This window comes from Triturus cristatus, chromosome 4_2 (assembly GCF_964204655.1).
Source record: "Triturus cristatus chromosome 4_2, aTriCri1.1, whole genome shotgun sequence".
Taxonomy (NCBI): domain Eukaryota; kingdom Metazoa; phylum Chordata; class Amphibia; order Caudata; family Salamandridae; genus Triturus; species Triturus cristatus.
The window spans coordinates 914,938,039-914,955,613 of NC_140586.1; the positions used below are offsets into that span (position 1 = coordinate 914,938,039).

Consider the following 17,575-nt stretch of genomic DNA (forward strand, 5'->3'; position numbering starts at 1 on the left):
GTGCAAAGAGAGAATGGAGAAGGGGTAAAGAGATCTGAGAATGCAAGGCAGAACAAAAATGGAGCTGCAAAATAAATCTACAGAGAGCATACAGATAGCTCCAGAGAGGGAACAAAGAATGTGTCACACACAGAGTGAAGGAGGAAAAGGTTACTTAACTTCAACTAATTGTTTGATACTTGCCATGTTTTAGACCACATGTTGTGCACTATCCTGCTATCTAGAGTTAGGTTTGGAATATTACAAGCTGCTTACTTCAAATGTGCTTTCTAGAAGGACTCATGATCATGTAGCCGAAACACACAACACACCAGCACATGCATCCAACCTTACTGTATTTTTCCCCACCTTATCGAATAGATATCACATTGCACATATGAAATTAAAGCTGAAGTGCACAGTAAAGATAAATCAGCAAGCCCGCTAACTTCCATCCACAGGGAAGGTAGGTGGTGCATACAAACGTACATGACAAGCTGCAAACAAAAAAAACTAAAAAGTTACTTACCAGTAACAGAAGTTCTCCAGTATTGGTATCTCTCATAGATTCACATGCTTGAATCATCCCCATTGTCATGCTGAGAATCCCACTGTAGACTTAGTGATCAGTACAATGTTAAACATATACGAGGAAGGAAGCAAGTCATTCATTCGGGGGGAAAGTGAAATTGCATTCCTCAAGAGGTGTCTACATCTACAGCCCTCTTCACTGGTATGTTCATTTTGGACATATGAAGGGTAGCAAAATGAAAAAGCACATGCACGTTTACACAACACTACCATCTAGGTTCAGCAGTACAAAGCAATGCCGCAGTATGACACGCAGTTCTACCGCATCTATTTCAATGAGGTTTAGCCTTTGTTTCCCTCCAAACAGTGAATATTTGCACTGTTTACTATTCGGATTCAGTATGTGAATCTATGAAAGATCCAATATTAGAGAAGAAAAAATGTACTTACCTTTAACTGAAGTTCTACAGTATTGGTACCTTTCATAGATTCACATGCAACCCACCCTCTTCGCCAACTTAGGCATATCTGTATACAAAATAGATACTTTAACACTTGTGCTACAAATCTGAACTATGGTGGCCTGGGAGGGAGGTAAAAACTTTGTTCTGATTGGCTGAGTTCGGGGCTTTTTATAATGATGTGAATTGGGGACTACTGTGATTAAGTTCAAACTTTACAGTGCAAGTTAAACATTGTGCTGCTCACACTGTTTACGATGGGGGATGGGATGGGGATGTTACAGCTACTTAACATTTTCCATCTGCGGCATGTGTTGTTGTAGACCATATGCTGTGACTTGATTAAAAAACTGAGCCCCATCCCTCTATGGATCAAAAGGACAGAAAGCAAACCATAACTTTAACCCCTTTAAATGCAGGCATTAGCAGATGGCCGAACCCACACCCCTCCCTAGTGAGTTACGGAGGAGGGGAATAAAAGGCCCGCTGGTGCACCAGAGGGATTTCTTTATTTTATTTTTAGCTCTAGCTGCGTGGGAAGAGCTTTCCAAGTAGGCCAAGACTTTTTGTTTTCTTTCTGTAGTGACTATTAGCACGCAAGCCACGCTTGATTACTGTACAGTGAAAGCACAATAAGCTGACTGGCTCATTTTACTTGCACTGCATCAGTGCTTGGGGGAAAATCTCCGCCCTCCCGAGAACCGATTGAGGTGGGGGAGGTATCATTGGAAAGGGGAGGATTTCCCCTTTCCTACTGTACCTCTGCCCAGTGGTTCCCAGCTTGAGGATTGGACAGGAGAGCAATCTTCAAGCAGGGATCCAGCCACTAGACACTAGAGAATTGAGGGAGTGGCCCCTTAGGGGAAGGGCTTGTCGCTCCCCCCGCCTCCTCCCCCCACTTCCCCAAAAATAAAAGTCTTTCTGCCCTCCTCCCCTCAGGGCGGAAAGCCCACTAGATACCAGTGTAAATAGAGGGGTGGAGGCTACCCACCATGGACATGGCCATGCCCCCACACCAAAAAGGAGCAGACAGTCTTAATGTGGATGGGGAGAGTGACACCCAATATTCCCCCTCCCCATGGGAGCAGGCAGCCGCTAGACACCAGGGACTGTATTTATGCAGTAGGTTTTGTGGGGGACAGGGCCCCCCCCCGCAACGGTTAATGGGCTCATGCCCCTCCACTCACCACCCGTGGCAGATTAATCTACCTGCCCCCCTGATACCTCTATACCAAAAAGGACAACCCAGTCTTTCTGTCCTCCACCAGTGGGCCCGCTACACACCAGGAATTTCATATTGGCACCAAAAGAAACAAAAGGATGGGGCAGCCTACCCAAGCATCAAGCCGCGAAAGGAATGGATCTAACCAGAATTAATGGGAGAACCACAGTGAAAATCCCATTGACATTGGCTTTATCTGTTCATGTCGCAGGCACTAAGCCCAGCCACACATGTGGGGCAGTGTTTTTATCAGGACCAGTGAGGAACGCTGGGTGGTAGGAATTCTATGGATTCCTCCGGATTCTGGAAGTTTCCATCACAGAAATATAAGGAAAATGTGTGATTTTAGCCAAGGTTTGAGGGTTGCAAGGCACTGTGGGTAAGCAAACTTGGTGGGATTCATGAAAGGCATACCACAGTGGAATCAAATGGGTGTCTACTTTTCATAAATGTCTGTGGTTGGTAGGTTTCCATCTGTGGCTGCCCAGCACAGACCACAATACCGCAGCTACCCCTATCTCTGATCTCTCCACGTAGCACTGTAGGGCCTTTTGTGTGGTGGTCTCCTGGCACATCCACACAAGTGGGGTATTATGGTTATCGGTAGACATGAGGAAACTCTGAGTTGTACGAAAGTTGTGGATTCTCACAGATTCCTGAACTTTCCTACACATCAGTTGAATGCGTGTGTTTTTGCTAAAGATTGAGGTTTGCAAGGGCTTCTGGGTAATAAAACCTGGTGAGAGCCATGCAAGTCACTCCACTTGGAATTACCCTAGGTGTCTAGTTTAAAAAAATATACAGGTTTGCAAGGCCTCCTTAAGTGCCGGCTGAGCCTGGGCCCAAATATCACAGCTACCAGCATTGCATAAAAAAGGGCTGTTTTCAGTGTAAAAATGTTATGCGTCTATGTTTCATTGTGGACCCTTTCATAGCGCAGGCAATAGGCCTACCCACACAAGTTAGGTACCATTTCTATCGGAAGACATGTGTGAACATAGAATAGTAGAACATTTGTCATTACCAATTGGATTTCTCTGCATTTGTGCCTTCCAAATGTAAGCCAGTGTGTAAGAAAGAAGACATTTTGGAAAATGCCCTTTGAATCACATGCTAGTATGGGTACCCACAAATTCAGAAATCTACAAAAAAAAAACAATGCTCCTAAACTCCATATCTGGTGTCCATTTCAGAAATACATAGCTTTCCTTGATACCAATTTTAAATCTACATATGTTACCATATGAATTACTCGATGCACAAGTTACTACTTGTGTAACGATATATCTGTAAGAGACATTAGTTAGTGATAGATTCCTTACCTTAGAATATCACCAGGCGTCAGACTGGATCCGGAAAGTTTTTTGTAGCAGTCCCCCTGTGCGTCAGTAGGTGGCGTCGTGCAGCTCCGCGTTCGTCACTGGCGTCGTAAGCGCCGAGATGACGTCACGGAGACTACTTAGGCGCCACCATGCGCGCTGACCTCAGTTCTGTACATGACTTTCCGCGCCTGGAACGCAGAGCCATGCAAGAAACTGACCACTGGTGCCATGAAACTAGGCCCCTGAAAGGGGGATGACCTTAACCCTAGAATCAGTTCGCAGAACGGGGAGGATGGGTGGGGTGGTAAGGAATCTATCACTAACTAATGTCTCTTACAGATATATTGTTACACAAGTAGCAACTTTTGTGATAGAGATAGATTCCTTACCTTAGAATAGATACCCCAGCAATACCAACCCCGGTGGTGGGTCTGCGAATAGATTACACCAGAAAGTCACAGAGAACAGAATGGCCAAAGAAGCCGTCTTTCCGGACCGTACTGTCAAGGCAGTAATGCTTGGTAAACGTGTGCAGCGAGGCCCACGTAGCTGCCTGACAAATGTCCTGCAAGGGGACGCCACGTCCCAAGGCAGTAGTGGCTGCAGCTGCCCTGGTAGAATGGGCACACAGCACCACAGGAGGCTCCTTCTTAGCCAAGGAGTAACATGCTTTGATGCACAGAACAACCCACCGGGAGATGGTCCATTTGTGCACAGCCCGACCTTTTTTGGCGCCCACGTAGCCAACAAAGAGCTGATCATCCACCCGGAACTGCTAGGTACGCTTTAGATAGAATGCGAGCGCACGTTTTGGGTCCAGACGGTGGAGCCTCCCTCGAAGGATGCGGAGGCGGAAAGAAGGTCGGCAAAGTGATGGTCTGCCCGATGTTGAAGGGCATGACCACCTTTGGCAAAAAAGAAGGACAGGTCCTTAACACCACCTTGTCCAGATGAACAGAAAGGAAAGGAGGTTTGGAAAAAAGAGCCTGGAGCTCACTCACTTTTCTGGCAGAGGTGATAGCGACCAGGAAAGCTGTCTTAAGAGTACGAAGACGCAAAGGACAGGTATGAAGGGGCTCGAAAGGAGCGCATATCAGATAGGTCAAAACGAGATTCAAGTCTCTTTGAGGCATGATGAACGGCACGGGAGTAAACGTGTGCGTAATGCCTTTAAGGAAACGGTTAACAACTGGGGACTTAAAGAGAGAAGGCTGATTTGGAAGCCTCAAAAAGGCGGAGATAGCCGAAAGATAACCTTTGATAGTGCCCAGAGCAGAGCCCTGCTGGGCCAAAGAAAGAAGGATCAGAAGAACTTCAGAAAGAGGGGCAGAAAGGGGATCCACAGCCTTTGCTGTGCACCATGCCACAAACTTGTTACACCCGCAGGCGTATACCGTTTTAGTGGAGGGACGCCTGGCTGCAAGAATGACATCACAGACTTCGGGAGGAAGATCGAAGGCCGTCAACTGCCACCGCTCAATCTCCACGCATGGAAGTGGAGGCTGAACAGGTTTGGGTGGAGGACAGTCCCCTGCTGCAGCGACAGAAGATCCTCCCGAAGAGGCAGACGGATCGGGGGATCGATCGCCATGCTGAGTAGCTCGGGATACCAGTATCTTCGTGCCCAATCCAGAGCCACAAGGATGACTTAGGCCCGGTCGCGCCAAATCTTCTTCAGCATTCTGGGCAGAAGTGGTATAGGTGGAAAGGCGTACAACAGACCGCAACTCCACTCGCGACGAAAAGCATCGCCGAGCGAGTGCCACCTTGGAAATTCCAACGCAAAGAACTGATGCCATTGCGCGTTCTTTTCGGTGGTGAATAGATCTAACTAAAGCTCTCCCCACTGCAGAAAGAGACCTTGCGCCACGTCCGAGTGCAGAGGCCATTCGTGAAGCATTAAGCACCGGCGGCTGAGTTCGTCCGCCCTGGTGTACAGAGAACCCGCCAGGTGTTGAACCACCAAGGTAATGCCTTGATGCTCCAGCCATGTCCAGAGGCGCAGATCCTCCTGACATAGGGTCCAGGACCCCACCCCGCCCTGTTTGTTGCAATACCACATGGCGGTGGTGGTGTCCCTGAACACCTGCACCACACTTCCCCAGACAAAGGGAAGGAATGCTTTCAGTGCAAGCCAGATCGCCCGAAGCTCCAAAAGGTTGATATGGAGCCAGGACTCCGCCGGAGACCAGAGTCCTCTGATCTCTGCCTCTCCCAAGTGCCCTCCCCATCCCAGGAGGGACGCATCCGTCACCACTGTGTGCTCCAGTTGGGGAAGGGAGAGGGATCAGCAACTGTCCCAATCGTGATCCACCACTGCAAGTGCCGTGCAGTGCCCTCTGAGATATGGACATGATCGGACATGTTGCCCTGATGCTGCGCCCACTGGAACTTCAGGTCCCACTGCAGAGCCCACATATGCCATCTGGCATGTTGCACTAGCAGGATGCAGGAGGCCGTCAGGCCAAGGAGCCGGAGGGTCATCCTGACTGAAACCCAGGACAGAGGCTGAAAGATCGGAATAATAGTCTGAATATCCTGGACTCGCTGCTCAGGAGGATAAACCCAAAACAGCGTCGAATCCAGAACCGCTCCAATGAAGGGGAGCTTCTGAGAGGGACTCAGGTGCGACTTCAGCACGTTGATGGAGAACCCCATCAAGTGCAGGAGGTCGGCCGTAGTCTGAAGGTGGGCGACGACTGTCTGGGGCGAGCCCGTCTTCAACAACCAGTCGCCGAGGTAGGGGAAGACTGACACCCCTGACCTGCGCAGGTGAGCTGTGACCACGGCCATCACTATTGTGAACACCCGAGGGGCGCTGGTAAGGCCGAAGGGGAGCACGGCAAATTGAAAATGCTCGCGGCCTACCGTGAACCGCAGGTAACGCCGGTGGGCCGGCAGGACGGGGATGTGGAAATATGCGTCCTGTAAGTCCAACGCTACCATCCAGTCTCCAGGGTCGGGGGCAGCCAAGACCTGAGCCAGTCAACATCTTGAACTTCTCCTTCCGGAGGAAGCGATTGACGTTCCTGAGGTCCAAGATGGGGCGCAGATACCCTTTGTCCTTCTTGGGGACCAGAAAGTAGTGGGAATAACAACCACGTCCTAATTCTGGCCCAGGAACGCACTCAATGGCACCCTTGGCCAAGAGGGCTGTAACTTCCTGCTGGAGAAGCAGATCCCCGACATGCGGTGGCACCGAGGTGGCATGGCGGGAGGGGAGGACTGAAAGGGAAGAGAATAACCCCTGCGGATGATTTGCAACACCCACTTGTCTGATGTGATATCGCGCCAGTGGTGGAGGTGGTGGCGGATCCTGCCACCCACCGGCGTGGGTTGCTCCACAAAGCTCAGATTAGGAAGGTTTAGAGGCAGAAGCAGCGGGGTGGAGGTGGACTGCCCCCCATGCCGATTCCCAGAGCCGCTCCTGTAGAAGTCGCAGCCGCGCTGAGGCTGGTTCTGCACAGGCTTGTTGAAGGAACGTGACTGGGTGCCCCTGCCTTGGCCATGAAAGGAACGAAACCCAGGAGTGGCTGGGTCCTTAGTGGAAAGACACAAGGACTTGGCAGTGGCCCGCAAGTCCTTAAAGCGCTCCAGCGCACTGTCGGCCTTATCGCCAAACAGGCGAGTGCCATCTAAGGGCATGTCCATGAGTGAGCTCTGGACGTCAGGCAAGAACCCAGAGGATCGCAACCAGGCGTGTGACGCAGCGCCACAGTCGTAGAAATCGCCCTGCCCAACGAGTCAGCGGTGTCCAAACTACACTGAATGGCGAACTGAGCAACTGTGTCCCACACCGCGTGGGAATAGCAGCCCAACAAGCAGGCTGTGTTCACCAAACGCAGCCCCAAGCTGGCCAGCGAGAACAACCGCTTACCAAACTGTTCCAGCTTCTTAGAGGCCTTATCCAGTGGAGCTGTGGGAAAGGCACTCTGCGACGTCGAGGCCTGGATGACCAGACTCTCAGCCGTGGGATGAGTGGTCAGAAACGCGGGGTCACCAGGTGCCGGGCGGTGACGCCTGGTGACATTCTTATCCACAGGGACCCCTGTGGCAGTGTTCTGCATTTGTTGTACACACTCAGGCAAGAAATGATTACACACACTCAAAGACTAATGTTTTGTATAAAAAGTTATTACTTTGTTATTTTATTTTTAGAATCAAGAGGAACTCAGTTGCAGGTAAGTAATAGTGTTTAGAGTATCAAATATTTTTCGAATGCGGTAGGTATTGTGTTGTAAAGACAGTCAAATACTTTACAGTAGTATAAAATACTTTGGCAATGTGAATCAAACAGTATCAAACTTAGCAAATGTAAAATATAGACTTTTGGTGTAACAGGCACACCACCTAATGAGGAAATGGGTTGAAGATGTATATTTCTATTTGCAGTTTGGTTTCAAGGTTTATTGCTGTATTGTTATACTGGTATACTAACACTGACGACCGGGGGTCCCCAGCCTGCTATTGGGAGATGATGCAAGCATGTGAATCTATGAAAGATCCAATGCTACAGAAGCCAGTGTTCCCTTGTGGTCAAAGACCACCAACCAGGTCTGCACACAAAAATAGAGAGCTAATGCAGAGTGATAGACAGAGTAATAACATATGTTATGTTATGTTATTGGATTTTATAACGCGCGCAGCTACTCCTGGGAGTGTCCCGGAACGAGCCTATGAGGTGCTAGTGGAGGAAGCGATTAAAACAGAAAAGTACTGAGCTGTTTCTTAAATTGCCCCAGAGCCTGGATGCTAAGCAAAAAAATGGCAAGGAATTCCAGGCCGTGGCTGCCCTAATGGCAAGGGATCTGCCCCCCATTCTTTGAAGGCGCACACGGGGTATCTGTGCAAGCAGCTGATATGCTGACCTCGGGCTGGACTGTTTCCATGAGGCACAGGGTCAGACTGATTTGCATATGGCCATGTCTGAACTGGGGTGGCAGAGTGGGCCAAAGAACGGTGATGGATCAAACCCAGATCTGCTGACTGGGTGTGAGTGTTTGATTGGTTCTGATGCTCTGTCCATCACCACCCCCTTTTGTACCACTTTGTTCGCCATAAGTTGGCAGGGTATGCTCAGACGTGAGTCCCTTGCTCACTTTGCCACTGGATTCAAGCAAGCCTGGCTGATGACGGCTGAAATGCCAGAAACCGGTCCTAGGAAGCTTGTTTCCGGTCCAGGGAAGGCATGGCTTGGCAGATCGGGCTGGACTGTTCCCATGAGGCACAGGGTCAGACTGATTTGCATATGGCCATGTCTGAACTGGGGTGGCAGAGTGGGCCAAAGAACGGTGATGGATCAAACCCAGATCTGCTGACTGGGTGTGAGTGTATGATTGGTTCTGATGCTCCGTCCATCACCACCCCCTTTTGTACCGCTTTGTTCGCCATAAGTTGGCAGGGTATGCTCAGACGTGAGTCCCTTGCTCACTTTGCCACTGGATTCAAGCAAGCCTGGCTGATGACGGCTGAAATGCCAGAAACCGGTCCTAGGAAGCTTGTTTCCGGTCCAGGGAAGGCATGGCTTGGCAGTTCGGGCTGGACTGTTCCCATGAGGCACAGGGTCAGACTGATTTGCATATGGCCATGTCTGAACTGGGGTGGCAGAGTGGGCCAAAGAACGGTGATGGATCAAACCCAGATCTGCTGACTGGGTGTGAGTGTTTGATTGGTTCTGATGCTCTGTCCATCACCACCCCCTTTTGTACCACTTTGTTCGCCATAAGTTGGCAGGGTATGCTCAGACGTGAGTCCCTTGCTCACTTTGCCACTGGATTCAAGCAAGCCTGGCTGATGACGGCTGAAATGCCAGAAACCGGTCCTAGGAAGCTTGTTTCCGGTCCAGGGAAGGCATGGCTTGGCAGATCGGGCTGGACTGTTCCCATGAGGCACAGGGTCAGACTGATTTGCATATGGCCATGTCTGAACTGGGGTGGCAGAGTGGGCCAAAGAACGGTGATGGATCAAACCCAGATCTGCTGACTGGGTGTGAGTGTATGATTGGTTCTGATGCTCCGTCCATCACCACCCCCTTTTGTACCGCTTTGTTCGCCATAAGTTGGCAGGGTATGCTCAGACGTGAGTCCCTTGCTCACTTTGCCACTGGATTCAAGCAAGCCTGGCTGATGACGGCTGAAATGCCAGAAACCGGTCCTAGGAAGCTTGTTTCCGGTCCAGGGAAGGCATGGCTTGGCAGTTCGGGCTGGACTGTTCCCATGAGGCACAGTTTAGACTGATTTGCATATGGCCATGTCTGAACTGGGGTGGCAGAGTGGGCCAAAGAACGGTGATGGATCAAACCCAGATCTGCTGACTGGGTGTGAGTGTTTGATTGGTTCTGATGCTCCGTCCATCACCACCCCCTTTTGTACCGCTTTGTTCGCCATAAGTTGGCAGGGTATGCTCAGACGTGAGTCCCTTGCTCACTTTGCCACTGGATTCAAGCAAGCCTGGCTGATGACGGCTGAAATGCCAGAAACCGGTCCTAGGAAGCTTGTTTCCGGTCCAGGGAAGGCATGGCTTGGCAGTTCGGGCTGGACTGTTCCCATGAGGCACAGGGTCAGACTGATTTGCATATGGCCATGTCTGAACTGGGGTGGCAGAGTGGGCCAAAGAACGGTGATGGATCAAACCCAGATCTGCTGACTGGGTGTGAGTGTTTGATTGGTTCTGATGCTCCGTCCATCACCACCCCCTTTTGTACCGCTTTGTTCGCCATAAGTTGGCAGGGTATGCTCAGACGTGAGTCCCTTGCTCACTTTGCCACTGGATTCAAGCAAGCCTGGCTGATGACGGCTGAAATGCCAGAAACCGGTCCTAGGAAGCTTGTTTCCGGTCCAGGGAAGGCATGGCTTGGCAGTTCGGGCTGGACTGTTCCCATGAGGCACAGGGTCAGACTGATTTGCATATGGCCATGTCTGAACTGGGGTGGCAGAGTGGGCCAAAGAACGGTGATGGATCAAACCCAGATCTGCTGACTGGGTGTGAGTGTATGATTGGTTCTGATGCTCCGTCCATCCCCACCCCCTTTTGTACCGCTTTGTTCGCCATAAGTTGGCAGGGTATGCTCAGACGTGAGTCCCTTGCTCACTTTGCCACTGGATTCAAGCAAGCCTGGCTGATGACGGCTGAAATGCCAGAAACCGGTCCTAGGAAGCTTGTTTCCGGTCCAGGGAAGGCATGGCTTGGCAGTTCGGGCTGGACTGTTCCCATGAGGCACAGGGTCAGACTGATTTGCATATGGCCATGTCTGAACTGGGGTGGCAGAGTGGGCCAAAGAACGGTGATGGATCAAACCCAGATCTGCTGACTGGGTGTGAGTGTTTGATTGGTTCTGATGCTCCGTCCATCACCACCCCCTTTTGTACCGCTTTGTTCGCCATAAGTTGGCAGGGTATGCTCAGACGTGAGTCCCTTGCTCACTTTGCCACTGGATTCAAGCAAGCCTGGCTGATGACGGCTGAAATGCCAGAAACCGGTCCTAGGAAGCTTGTTTCCGGTCCAGGGAAGGCATGGCTTGGCAGTTCGGGCTGGACTGTTCCCATGAGGCACAGGGTCAGACTGATTTGCATATGGCCATGTCTGAACTGGGGTGGCAGAGTGGGCTAAAGAACGGTGATGGATTAAACTCAGATCTGTTGACTGGGTGTGAGTGTTTGATTGGTTCTGATGCTCCGTCCATCACCACCCCCTTTTGTACCGCTTTGTTCGCCATAAGTTGGCAGGGTATGCTCAGACGTGAGTCCCTTGCTCACTTTGCCACTGGATTCAAGCAAGCCTGGCTGATGACGGCTGAAATGCCAGAAACCGGTCCTAGGAAGCTTGTTTCCGGTCCAGGGAAGGCATGGCTTGGCAGTTCGGGCTGGACTGTTCCCATGAGGCACAGGGTCAGACTGATTTGCATATGGCCATGTCTGAACTGGGGTGGCAGAGTGGGCCAAAGAACGGTGATGGATCAAACCCAGATCTGCTGACTGGGTGTGAGTGTTTGATTGGTTCTGATGCTCCGTCCATCACCACCCCCTTTTGTACGACCTCAAATGTCTAGCAGACATGTAGAAAGCAAAGCGCTTCCTGAGGTATACAGGCCCTCCAGCATACGAAGCACGATGCGCTATGACCAGGGCCTTGAATTTAACACGTTTCATGACAGGCAGCCAGTGCAGCATACGCAGATGTTGCTGGACGCTCTTACTGATGGGAATGTTGAGCACCAGCCTAGCTGCTGCATTCTGGACCACCTGCAGGTTTTTGATAATATAATCAGGAAGGCCCAGATACAACCCATTGGCAGAATCTACTCGAGAAAGGATCAGAGCCCGAGTCACCGTTTCCTTCGCTGTTCTCGGCAGCAATGGAAGGAATTTCTTAAGGGACTTTAATATCCCAAAGCAGCTCCCAGCCAATTTTTTAACCTGGGTCGAGAAGGACAACTGCTCGTCGAACCAAACACTCAGATTTTTTTTACTGGTAGTCCAGAGGAAGATGGCATAGGATAGTCGGACGGCCAGAGAAGTTCTCTGAACCGAAGGGGTTATTTTCCGTAAAGAAGGATTTCCGACTTATCCTCATTGCATTTGAGCTGAGCAGCACAAAGCCATTGAAAAACAGCGGTCAGACACTCTTTCGCCTTCACAGTGGAGAACTCCGATTTACTCCAGGTAAACAGAAGTTGGGTATCATCGGCGTAAGCAACGATCTTGACACCCTGCTCTTCCGCTAACTGGACCAGAGGGGTGACGTAGATATTAAAGAGCAGGGGGCTCAGAGTGGTCACAGATTGAGGTGGAGACGAGAAAGGCGGGAGCCAGACCTGTTGCGATCGCCCCTCCAGGAAGGATTCCAGCCACTTCCAAGCCAGCCCAGAGATACCTATATGGAGTTGGCGGTCACTGCTCAGTTCCTGTGTGGAGTTTGACATAGAGTTATGCATGCCACTGAGAACACAGTCTATGAATTCAATGTCTGACAACAAGAACCAGAGACAGAGGGACACCAGGAGTTGCACCAATGACTGGCATGGTATGAGAAATCTCACACAGAAAAGCACAAAGTGGGAAGAAAAATGCCTGAACTTGGGAGAGTGGTCTGTGAAAAGAAGGTGATGTTTGTTAAGCTTTCCACCTAGTCAGTGAAGAATGGATAGGGTAACGGAGACTTTGAGTGAGCATGATGATATAGGCAGCATGGGTATACCTCTTTGTTTTTACTACAAAACAAGCCTGAAGGACAGTCTTTATGATTGAACATTTGTATGTTTAAGTATTATGTGTGTCTTCATGGTGTGGGGGCGATAGAGGTACAGAGAATTAACATGTACATTGTACAGGATGTTGGAGACATACAGAGTAGGCTTGTTTGTGTGGTAAAGAAAGGAGCAAAAGAAATGCATATGTGCATTTGTGAGATGTATGCAGCGGTGGAGAGGAGGTATGCTGCACACCGAAACAGAATCAGAGAGCAGTTCAAAATATAGCAGTACCTGCAAAGTACTAGTGGACCCGGTCACTTCCCGGTTACTCAGCACAGTGTGGAAGGACATAGCAGTGTCTTGTCGTTCTGGGACAGCAGACGTTTTCATAGATTCTTCTGAAAGAAAAAAAACAAAACACAGTTTGGGGAGAAGAGAAGCTGCAATAAATTTAGGATAAAACCATAACTGACAAATACATGTTCAAATTAAAAAGTTGAATAAAAGGCGGACGCCTGATAGAGGAGCTATAGCCTAGTCTGGCTCAGAGAAAGAGACAACCCTAACACCATGGTGGTAGTAGGGCCAGCACCTTCAAAGAAGAAAGAGGCTTCCAATACCATGGGGATAGTGGATCAGTACAATCACAGAGGGAAAAGGCCTAATGACGACGTGAGAGGATTTGGTCAGTAATGGCACAGGTGGAAGAAATTGACAAAGCTGGTGAGAATTTGGCTCAGCTAAAGGAAAGATGGAGGAGACAGCAAAACAATGAGGCCAGCAAAGGAAGAGTATTACGGAAATTATGGACTGATTGCCGGACACAGGGAAATATATCCTCGCAAATCATGGTGCACTGGGTCAATTGTGACAGACCAAAGAGTGCCCAGGTGACCATGTCAGAGGGTATGTGGGATCCATGCTCCAGACACCATGTGTGGCATAGAGTCAATGACGTGCATGTGCGATACAGCTCATGTGATTTATGCTCTGAAATGCCCGTGAGGCAAATTATACGTAGGCAAAACTGACCGCAAGGTGAAAATTCGGATCACCGAACATAAAAGTAATATCAGAACAAGAAACGCAAAGTCAAGTGTGGCAATGCATTGGTAAGAAACAGGACATAACATCTCTCAACTACGCTTCACAATCCTGGAGGCAGTGAGATGTAGAATTGATAGGGACCCACAGAAACAACTGTTGAGATCTGAGTTTTTTTGGATTCGAAAATTAAATACAATGCAGTCGCAAGGATTGAATGATCGAATTGAACTAGCATGTTTTCTATAATGGAACATATCTGTATATACAGAGGCTTTTTAAGGCATTACGCTAAGGAGTTGTTAAGTGAGTGACAACTCATACATAAGTAGTCATTGATTGCCTCAATTTTCCAACATTTTATGTTTAGCGCGTGACAGTGTAGAATGTTTGTAATCTTTAATTGCACGATTTTGTTCCTGAAACACATTTTTTAATGTTTCGTTTTTTAAGTTCCGTGATTGAAATGTCGGTAACTTTATTGTTCATACACGAGCTATTGGCACTAGCAGCTTTCACTTTAAGGAGGCGGTAACCTTGTAGCTTCTCATCACGTCATCGCGTTTATTTATGTTCACTCTGCACCGGAAATTCACACAACCCATAGACTTCGGCACACTAAAAGAGGAGCATGGTTTTATCACAGGTGAGCAGACAATGTTTTTATCTTTACGAGCTCTGAGGGTGAAGGCTCACGTATTCTATATATAGCTTTAAAGCACAGAGCACGCGCTGATGAGTACTGTAAGAAACACGTTCTGATTTTCATTAATTTTATGCACAAGCGTTATTACATCGCATCCACACACAGTCGGTGTTACATGTAAAATATCTTATCTTCGCATGTTCCATTAACTAGGTCGCAGTTTTTGCGCTATTCTTTGTTTTGCGCTTGATGGCATGACAATTTGATGTCTCTTTGGCACGTAAAGCATCACCATATAATCATGATATCTCACAATTCGGGGTGCTGAGGGAATTCACCTTTGAAATAACGTTATAGTATAATCCATGATACAATTAGGACTGTACTGGCGCCTTGTCTATTTAGTTTTTTAGAGACCCCTGATGAAGGGTTATTCTTGACCCGAAATGCATTGGGTACGATAAGAGTTTGCATTTGACAACAGGATTGGTATAATGCAAGGATTCAACAAGAATAAGATGCATTAAAATCAAGTTATTGAACAAATGGAACAAGATTTAAGTTGTTTTTGAAAGGGAAGATTGAAAATGGAAGACATATACATAATTTGAAGAGAAACAGAAATGTTCCAAATCTAAGTGCATCTATCAGCTTGGGCATGGTTTTCCACATCTGGCACTTTGAAGCTATAGGGTCAAAGACGTCACAGAAGAGTGGCACTGGCACACTGGAAGAGTGTGGCTGTGAATGAGAGTGCATTGCTAGCAAGGAGGAGATAGTAAGTCTAACACTATGTCTGGAACTGGCTCAGTATATAAGCGTAACACTCTCCTCAAGCCAGCCAATTAGCCAAAGCATGGATGAAGTAGAATTGCTCAACCAACACACCAGATTCATGGCGTTTTCCTTCTTATACCACCTTACCTCGGACGGATGGAATGGGGAATGGCAGAACATGTTCGTCTCGATCCCGCTGCAGCACCTGCTCCATGTAGCTGATGTGGTCTGAATCAGTGAGGGGGATCTCCCGGTCACTGAGGTCATGTTGGAGGCAGCTGTGAAAAAGGCTGAGCAGCAAATCATTGGGTATTGTGGCAGAATCTGGAACCTCCTCCTCGACTGCCCCAGAAAAGAACAGAAAGCCATGTGAATAAATAACAGTTCAGAAATGATTATACATCAGTTGTCTGTCATCAGACCTGGTGTGCACTAGAACTATATACGCTGGGGACTGTTAAGCAGGAACAGGAGCAGTAAACTAGTTTCTACTGGCGAAGACGAAGGTCAAATTACCTTGCTTATGTCTTTTACATATTTCAGAATTATATTGTAGTTCAGTATTTAAATCTGGAGTAGCCCCAAAGATCATTTTGTAAAAGTACAAAACAGCCTCAAAGTCGACGTTGGTTATAATATGTTAACCTTAACCTCGTCCAGAACTGCTATAAACCTTAACCTGATGCCAGCTTTGGATTATTTTATTAAATAACTGAAAATGAATTCACCTACGTAAAACCTTTCACCTCTCAGACAAAGATGGGAAAGTCACAAAAGAATTTGTTAAAGATAAAGAACTACAAAAAGACTTCACCAGTAATCAAGCCAGGTACAACCAAACCATACCAACAGCACAATAGGAAGAAAATATAGGAGAGACGGATGTGTGGGAGAGCCAAGCGGAGTATATGGAGTATGAGCAATACCTTTTGTCAGAGTCAGGAAGAACATTTCAATCTGCTGGCACCTTGGTAAGAGTTTCATCATATCAAACTGGAATGGAATCTCGTATATACACTGCCCGCTTCCCATGGAGGTATCTGCGTGGAGAGAAATGAAGACATCAAAATCTGAGATCGTGAAAGCAAGGACTGCACCAGATAATGGTTTGCACAGATACAAGTCTTGTCCTATATAATCTTGTGTTTTCCTATTAAGATCTCTTTGAGCCTTAATCTTCTGTGCAGGTTCTCTTGAAAACTCTATCTATTTCACTTGATCTGTTCAACCCTCACCTTCTCTAAAAAATGTTTCTGCACACCAAAAATGGCTTCTTGTGTCATCAGTACTACACTACTTGCTCGCTTTACCCCACTGCTCCTGATAAATGCAGTTCCTACTGGATACGGCTTTACTTCTTCAATTTTACTACTCTGCCTCTGGTCTCTCAACATTGATAACAGATCAATGCATGGATTTATCCTGGTGAATCTTTTTTATACAGGAGATATGGACCTCAGTATATTTGCAACAACTATTCATTTTGCCTACTCTGAATTGTTTTTAATTTTACTTGCTATGTTCTAATATTTGACTAGAATACTTCAATATGAATGGCTCCATCACCTTTGAATCATGTTGTATATGAAGCAGTAAACATAATAAATACAAACAAATAAATATGCTTTTAGTGCTTGTAAGGAACCAAGCAACTGTAATGCCATGTTTTGCAAATTAGCAAAAGCACATTTTTACACAAAAAGCAGACTCCGGAGACTGAATATTACTATAGTCTAGAATCAGGTCATTCCCTTCTTGCTGGAGAACAATGCTTAAAATCAACATTTAAATGCTAGCGTACTACCAGGCCTCGCACCTGTTAGTTCTTAACGAGTGGTGGTATGGGGACAGGGGGGGATCCGGCCTATGCATTGGAGCGACACCTTATGGGGCCTCACATTCTTCACACGATTCTCTACTCAGTGACGCTGCGTAGTTCGCTACCACCGGTGACAAAGGTAGTATTCCAAATTTGGCGGCAGTCTCCAAGACGAATGGGTTGGTGGAATACCCTTACTAGCGAAACTCCTCTGTGGCACAATGGACGCCTGCCTGATCTAGCGGCCTTGCAGGGCTTTTGGGGATGGGATGCCAAAGGTATTTCCACCCTGGGGGGTGTCGTGCGGGATGGGTCCCTTAAGTCCTTCCGGGATCTACAGGTGGAATTTTGCATGCCCAGGTCCCAGTTCTATCGGTACCGCCAACTCCGCCATGCACTTTCCCCCAGCCTGGAGGGCCTTGACTCTCTACCCGAGTTTAGACCGTTGGAGGCGAAGGTTTTCATGGGGGATCTGGTGACCAATAAGATCTCGCGGATATACCAGTCCCTGGTCACTCACAGTGCTCCTACGTTTGAGAAGTTACGGGGGGTGTGGGAGGAGGATGTGGGTACGCTGGAGGAAG

The 17,575-nt window shown here is 48.1% G+C and overlaps 1 protein-coding gene across 9 annotated transcripts in view; it reads right to left on the bottom strand.

Moving 5' to 3' along the window:
* The window catches only part of SZT2 (SZT2 subunit of KICSTOR complex), a 937,318-nt gene that overhangs the window by 682,573 nt on the left and 237,170 nt on the right, over nt 1-17,575 (bottom strand). For all 9 annotated transcript variants that reach the window (XM_085602961.1, XM_085602966.1, XM_085602963.1 and 6 more), the window contains exons 21-23: nt 16,099-16,212; nt 15,320-15,514; nt 12,997-13,103 (exon numbers count right to left, since the gene is read on the bottom strand). In XM_085602961.1, coding sequence (XP_085459087.1) covers nt 12,997-13,103; nt 15,320-15,514; nt 16,099-16,212 — 416 coding nt within the window. The remainder of the gene's footprint in view (nt 1-12,996; nt 13,104-15,319; nt 15,515-16,098; nt 16,213-17,575) is intronic.